Source organism: Epinephelus moara, chromosome 24, assembly GCF_006386435.1.
Source record: "Epinephelus moara isolate mb chromosome 24, YSFRI_EMoa_1.0, whole genome shotgun sequence".
NCBI classification, from domain to species: Eukaryota; Metazoa; Chordata; class Actinopteri; order Perciformes; family Serranidae; genus Epinephelus; species Epinephelus moara.
Window position 1 is genome coordinate 16,494,486 of NC_065529.1, and position 7,781 is coordinate 16,502,266.

The following is a 7,781-nucleotide window of genomic DNA, read 5'->3' on the forward strand; positions in this document are numbered from 1 at the left end:
CGCTTTCATGTGATATGCGTGGCATTTCTGTGCGAGCCTGCGTTCGCGAGTAATCCATCCAAGAGTAATGTGTGTGCAAAGCTGTATGAAAGCTCTGTTATACATCATTTTATTGTAATTTTTCGCTGTGAAAACATTGGATTACCGACAAGTGCTTGGCCTTGTCGGAAAGCTACAATTCTGCTGTTTCCGCTTCTCGCTATGACGCACGGTCGCGGAGAAAATCCACAGAGAAGAACGGGTGTGAATTTGGACGCACTATGCGTCGTTCGGGCCCATAGTCTGAACTTCTCAGTTTCAACATTATATTGAGAACATTTAGGAACAGTGCTGCACATTAACTTTTGTCTGCACATTGTTTTTGTCGCCATTGTTGCTGAGTCTGAGATGCGAGTCATGCGCTCTCGCTCCGCCTCCACCTCAGGTACTGAAATTTGGCACAGTTTCATTTTAAGTGAATTGGTACTCGGTAGTACCGACGTGAATCGGTACCAAGTACAAAAAGTACCGAGTTTCGGTACCCAACCCTAGTCACTCCTGCAGAATAAACTAGAAATCTAGTCTGACAATTACAAACAAATGCTTTTTACTTTAGGCAGTCATGTTTTAAATCCTTCCTGCTTCATTTTAGTTTGCTCAGAATAACGTGTGTGACGATATACCCGTGCAGACTTACGTGTTATAGTGGTGTATGTAGATGCAATGCGCCATGGCCTGTTGCAGAGAGAAGAGGTGAACTGGCTGCCTCTGCAGTATGTCTGTGGTGGCCGTGAAGAACTGGTCAAAACCCCAACACCTCTCCTGGTCAGCCTCCAGTATACCTGCCAGTACTGGAACCAGCAGCACCCTCAGACCCCTACAGACAGAGAGGGGGCAGAATGGGAGAGAAATACATGGAGACAATCGAGGAAGAGTTAGCATCATGTACTCTCATTAAAGAGTCACTGAGATACATGTTCAAATGCTCTACATACTGTGAGAGCTGGCAGCTGTGAGGTAGGTGGTAGCTCCACTCTATAGGCCCGTCCTCCACCCGCTGTATTCCAGCTATTGCCCCCATAGGCTTTTCTGTGGTTATTTTGAACCTACACAACAAAACACACAAGTCAGGCTGATGGATCATTGATGGATGTTCATGTTCTGGCGGATACCCCAGGATTCCTGAAGAAACAGCATTCATGATTCCATGGTGATATGCTTTCCAGTATGTATCATGGCTGGTGTTAATGGAGCTTAAAAGAGGCATTTTGAGACCTAATGCAAAAATAATTAAAACTGGTATAATTACTTCATTAGCTATGGTTGAAGGACTTTAAAACTCAGTGTTGCTAACAGAAATGTGTGGTCTGTGATTAACCCTCTCACACCTAATTTATTAACTTACATGGTGGGCTTGTTCCTGCGTGGTCCCCCGAACGGTGCGAAGGGAAGACTCCCGGCGGCAGCGTGGTAAAACGTCACACCAATACTCCACAGGTCTACATTCACACCGTAGGACTTGTGATGAGGCTTACGTAACACAGCGCGTTCATACATGTCTGGGTGCTACACAAACACACACACACACAAACATATGCAGAGTAAGAAGAGAGGACACAAGCAAGACATGTTTATCCCCAGGTCTCTGTCTTTTTATCAGGGAACATCATGTTAAATTCAGTCGTGCAGAAATGTTTACAGTGAAGTTGTTTTCGTGAATAGCCCCATTTGTCCACTAGAGGGCCATCCAGTCTTGATAATACAAACTGCTTCCAGGTATCAAGCTCTAAGCTCCACAGGGCCTGTCTCACAAAGTCATTTCAACGCAATCACTAACGCTGGTAGGATAATTTTTACATCTGGTGGCGTTTATAACAAACCACCAATCACATACAGCACATAGAAATTCAGATCAGAGTTTAGATGATCAGCGATCCTCATGGGGAAATGGGCCTGTGTAGCAGTCATGGTAATATGATTTAGTATGAAAGACTGGTTATAGACTGTAAGCAAACAACCAGGGTGTAAATGAAAGCACCTGAATGAATGGGAATAGTATGGAGTATACTGATTGCACCTTTGACTGTAAAATAAAATGGGTACTGTTAAAAAATGTATTACACATAGTATTGCATATGCTTTCTTTTCTAAAGAACAAGCTACTATTACAACAATGAAAAGCAATGCTGTTTCTGCTTCCAAGCCTCGAGAACGTTCCCTGAATGGAAACTGACCTGATAGAGGAGGTTACAAAATGTGCAATAATCTTAAAACTGTCAATCTAAAGGATGCACTGAGCATACTTTTTTTATTGATACAATATTATTTCATCAATTTCTTCTATTTTACTTTGATGTCTTTATTTATCCAGGGCATTGGGTGAGCCTTAATACACTTTCTCAGCAATGTCCCCATCCACTGAGGCAGTAAAAGGATTTTCTGCTCATAACGTCCCCTCGTGTTCTTTAAGGCGTCAGTAATGGAATATAAATGTGACAGGCTATGTTAAGAGTGCCTGCAGGCTAACCTGTAGTAAAGATGATATAAGAGACTCTGTGCACACCACACGGTGGAGACAAATCTCCATAAGACAACTGCTCAGACATCAAAGTGGTTGGAAATGTCATTTCCACCAGTGGGTTTTATGGGTGTCTGTTTTGTTGTGTATTATCTTCACCAAGTGGGTTATGCTATCAGACCTGTTTCTTGTTCAGCTGTCAGGAAATATCAAAAAGTAATTTCTGACTGCATATCCCCTGGTTGCACAAAACCCAGGCTTATTAAGTTTATTCATGGGACTGTTATCTTACCAGATACTCTTCAGTTCCGTAGATAGACACAAACTTCTCATCATCTTCCAGCTCTCTTGCTGCCCCAAAGTCAGTCAGCTTATAAACAGACTTGCCGTCCTCCCCGACCTGCCGCATGATGTTGCCTGGCTTAATGTCCCGGTGCACCACTCCATTTTCCCGCAGGTGGTTCATCCCCTGCACTGAAGAGAAGAAAGCGAGAAAACTTCAGTTTAGGTATATGAGATTGTTGGGGAAATACCAAGATATACACCCACCTACCCACCTACACACTGCAAGACTGTGAGGAACTCTGTTTCAGGCAGGCCGAAGGCATTTTCTGGCTCCTCTAGCAGGCTGAGCAGACTTCCCCCTGAACAATACTCCATCACCAGTACCTTCTGTTTAGATGGGAGCTAGAGGGAGACATTTTATTTTATTTTATTATTTGTTTATTTCGCACCATTGCACAAGACAATAGAAAAAAACAAAAAATGGCCATCACAAAATAAAGGTGCTGAGCAGAGGCAAGAGATCCAGATGGGCCTATACGGGGCCTCAACTCCTTAAATACAGTACATCACCAATTCAACACAAGAGCCTAAAGCAAAGTGAAAATAAAAAACATCAAAAAAAAATCATAACATTGAATACTGGAATTTGGTATGAAAAAAATATGGAAAACAGCAGGAAAATAATCAACCTTTTCAATACAGTTAAACATAAAAATACATGTCTGATACACATTAATATCAAAAATTGATAATATCTTAAGTTGCCTAAAAAGAGGAGCAGATGGTTCAGAGTGAGTAGAAGTAGTGGCAAGCCTTATGAATTTCTTTTGCAACAAAAAAAGTTTGTGAAGAGAAGTAGGAAATGTACTGGCCCATATAATATTACAATAAGATAAATATGGGTATATTAAACTGTAATACAATGTCAGAAGACAGGAGCGATTCACTAAAGAAGAAATCATTCTAATTATGCCATAAGATTTCATAATTTTTTTGCACACAAGCCCAATATGGCTTTTCCATGTAAGACCTTCATCAACAATAACACCTAAAAATTTGGCATGAGAGACCTGTTTAATTTCAATGTCATTGATAAATAATTTAGAGTCTTGTTTTGAATAATTTTTGTTTTTTTGTCTGAAAATCATATAATTGGATTTGTTGATATTTAAGGAAAGCCTATTCATCTGAAACCATCTCGAGGTTTGTGCAAGTATAGTATTTGCATCTTTAATCAGGGAACCAAAGTCAGAATGTGAAAAAACTATATTTGTCATCAGCGAAAATAATGTTGCAGTGCGGTATCAAACTGTACAGCAAAATCATTTATAAAAATCAAAAACAGAAGAGACCCAAGAACTGAACCTTGTGGTACACCACAAGAAACCACAGTTCTATTGGAATTCATACCCTCTATACAAACATATTGCTGCCGGTTGCTGAGATAATCTCTAAGCCAATGGATAACAACATCCTGAAAACCATAACGAACAAGTTTGGATATTAGGATACTATGATCAACTGTATCAAAGGCTTTCAATAAATCCAGAAAAATGCCAATTGCAAACTTATCGTCATTTAATGCTTCATAAATTTTGTCAGCAAGTTGAAGGAGAGCCATATAGGTCGAGTGATTTTTACGAAATCCATATTGGTGCTTATACAGGATGTTGTTGTCATTAAGATGTTTCAACACTCTTGCATAGACCAACTTCTCCAAAACCTTGGAGAAGCAGGGTAAAATTGATATAGGATGGTAATTATTGAAGAGACAAGGATCACCTTCTTTGAAAAGTGGCAGTACCTTAGCTACTTTCAAGTCATTCGGGACTACACCAGTTTTCAAAGAGTAAGCAAGTACATGTGTTAACGGCATACATGTGTTAACACATTAGGAGGTGAGCTGCAACTCCTTCAACTCTGTAAACATTATGATGTGGAAGAATTCAATGATAGATGCTAGAAAACGTATAACTCAGAGAGGGAAGGGAATGCGGTGGCTTTGCCTCAGGAGGTAAAGTGGGTCATCCACTAGTCGGAAGATTGGTGGTGTGATCTGTGATGGAACTCGTCCAGCTTGAGCAGGACACTGAACCCCATATGGCGTGTGTGTGTGTTAAAGAAAAAGAACTGAGAAGCAGGTGGCACCCTGTGTGGTAGCCTCGGCCATCAGTGTATGAGTATGTGTGTGTGAATATGACTCATAGTGTAAAAAGTGCTTTGAGTGGTCGGAAGAATAGAACGGCGATGTACAAGAGCAGTCCATTTACCATTTCAATTACCAAGTGACTGAGAATGTATGTGTAAATGTATTAAGTCCCTTCTTAAAATATACTTTTATCGGAGCACCTTTCCTGATTTTACTTGAGTTTTAAGTTTATTTAGACTGTCTTTTATTCCCTCAGCCTTTATACACTTAAGTGTTTTTATCAGTTCTTTTAAAAGTTGTTGTTTTTATGTCTTGATTATGTTAATTATTGATATGTGGCGCACTTATTATCATTATTATTATTGTCTAACAGTGTAGGACCAAGTGTATAAATGATTTCCTATTCCATGTTCCAAATGAATTTGAAATAAAGCTGCAGCTCTGTTTTACACAGTGATACATATCCCACCACATGGCTGGAGTTTCCGTTGTCTTCCCTGCTCTCATGGTGGCCTTACCTCTTCCACAGCATACAGCCTGACAATATTGCTGTGGTTGAGCTTCCTCAGCATCTCAAACTCTCTCATCTGGACCTCATGGGGGCGGTTGTAGCTCACTGTGTTGAACACCTTGACAGCTACCAGCTCACCCGACCTCTGCACATGCACAAACACACAGATTCACATCAGCTAACAAGTCACACAGCACCATGTCAGAACATCAAAGCCAGCACACATCAGCACTGCAGCCACAACCTTTTCTTATCACACTTCCTGGTGTTGCTTTTCAGCCAGTGAGTAGGCTGAAGCATCTGAGATAAATGGCAGCAGTGATGTGAATGAGCTGTTCAGTGGAAAAACAACAACTTGACAGTGTGTTATGATGGTGATAAGAATCATCCACAGGGTGGCTACCTTGTTGCGAGCCTTGTAGACACTGGCGGTGGCCCCTTGACCGAGGACATCTTGTAAAGACCACAGGTAGTTTGTTGTGCTGGCTGTAATACCTGACATGCTGGGGGAGACAGGGACAATAATTAGACAGAGAATTAGAAAAACATTGACAGAGACAAGTCCTCTTTGTTCTTAAAAACAAGACACATTAGATAGGAAATAAACATAGAGTAGCCACATATTAGCTGTTAGGTAACGTTAGCTAAGTACGGTACAACAGACAAACTTTAAGTTACCATAGAGAGTAAAGCTAAATTTGTTATGTCATAGAGATGTTAACAGTTGACCTACATAGTTAGCTAGGTGTGCTCTGGTTACTTTTATTTAGCATTACTTTAATATGTAATTCAACAGACAGCCAGCACGTTAACTGCGTACTGTAATGAAACAATTTATTACTAACAACTATTTAGGCTAGTTAACCACTTCAGTAAGCTTTTAGCGAGTCCGTTTCACTAACTGAAAAGTTAGCCGTACTGTTAGCTTACCTGAGCTGCTGCTGCAGTTAGCCGGACTCTATCTCAAGGTGAATCCGTCCTGACAGCTGTGCCTCGACCGGTTCTCCCACTACACAGCTGGTTTTCCCGTGAAATATGGCGTCACAATAAACGTCTGTCTTGTCAGTTACAGCTCAAACTGCTCCGGAGCATTGCGGTAAGTCAAACTTACTTGAAAGCAAAATACGCCTACGCGAGCCAAGTCTTCCGTAGCGAGCGAGAGCAGCTGCACACACAGCTGGGCAGGTACGGTGCAGGCAGGCAGAACAGCTTTCCTATGTTTCCGTCTTACGTGTAGCCAAAGAGTTAATGAGTTTCAATAATAGCAGCAGCCGGCAGCAAGGCATTGCCGTGACTGTTTTAGGAAGTGTGGACTTCACAGTCTATACTCATAAATGATGGCGGAAATAACAGCGAAGTGCAAACTTCACAGTTTTCACTCTGTGTCTGAACTTCCGCCTGTGTCTCAGTGTATATGAGAGCAGGCTACACTGATGGCACACAGCCCTACATCACATTATACTGAGGCAGAGAAATATTGCATATATTCTGTTCCAAGTTTCGATTTGAGTTAAGTTTTATCCCGGAGAAGAGGTCCCTGAGGTCCCTGAGGTCCCTGAGGCCCCTGAGGTCCCTGTGGGTGCTCAGACCCATGCTGGGAACCTCCATGTCAAAGAGTAACTACAGCTGAATCTCCACCCTACTATTCCCAATCCCTTTATGCAATAACTGCTGTGTTTGACTATTTTTCATCATATATCTGCTACTAATCATGTATCTTAAAAATATAGATATGAATGTGTGTGTGTGTGTGTGTGTGTGTGTGTGTGTGTGTGACCGTGTGAAGGATGTGATCAGCAAGTGTGTGTCAGTGAATATCTGAGTGTGTGTTGGTACATGTGTACACATTTATATGCTGCTAACCAGATTTCTCAAACAGAGTTTTGTTACAATAAAGAATCTATCTATCTATCTATCTATCTGTCTATTTGGAAGGACAATCAGCATATCAACCAATATCAACTGCTGTTTCCCCAAGATACCTTTGAACCATCAGACCCTGAACTGACTTTTTAGAGTTTGTTTTATCCCTGTTTAGAGATTTATCATTTTTATTTCTAATTAGTTAACCCATGTGTTTTCACCTTTATAAATGTGAAGAATCAGATATGATTGTGTTCCCACGTGCCTGTAGAGTCAACATAAGCGCTGTCATCACGTCCTTTTAGTTGTTCCATTAATGTTGCCAGGATTTCTTTCTGATATATCTGCAGTGTCGCCCCCCTGCTGTTCAGCATGACAGACAAATTCCCAAATTTGATCTGTAACTGGTAGAAAAGATTTCCACACACTTACATCTACGCAGATCTATCTATGTGAGGAAATCTTTTCTACCAGTT

General features: G+C 41.0%; 1 protein-coding gene across 2 annotated transcripts in view; it reads right to left on the minus strand.

Annotated features, from left to right (window-relative positions):
• The window catches only part of ikbke (inhibitor of nuclear factor kappa B kinase subunit epsilon), a 16,952-nt gene extending 10,139 nt beyond the window's left edge, over window positions 1-6,813 (minus strand). For both annotated transcript variants that reach the window (XR_007569461.1, XM_050038117.1), the window contains exons 1-8: window positions 6,373-6,813; window positions 5,846-5,945; window positions 5,450-5,587; window positions 3,055-3,184; window positions 2,790-2,971; window positions 1,385-1,545; window positions 975-1,085; window positions 677-856 (exon numbers count right to left, since the gene is read on the minus strand). Coding sequence is in view for 1 of the 2 variants with exons in the window: in XM_050038117.1 (XP_049894074.1) it covers window positions 677-856; window positions 975-1,085; window positions 1,385-1,545; window positions 2,790-2,971; window positions 3,055-3,184; window positions 5,450-5,587; window positions 5,846-5,944 (1,001 nt within the window). In the remaining variant the exon portion in view is untranslated. The remainder of the gene's footprint in view (window positions 1-676; window positions 857-974; window positions 1,086-1,384; window positions 1,546-2,789; window positions 2,972-3,054; window positions 3,185-5,449; window positions 5,588-5,845; window positions 5,946-6,372) is intronic.
• Between the last annotated feature and the right edge of the window lie 968 nt (window positions 6,814-7,781).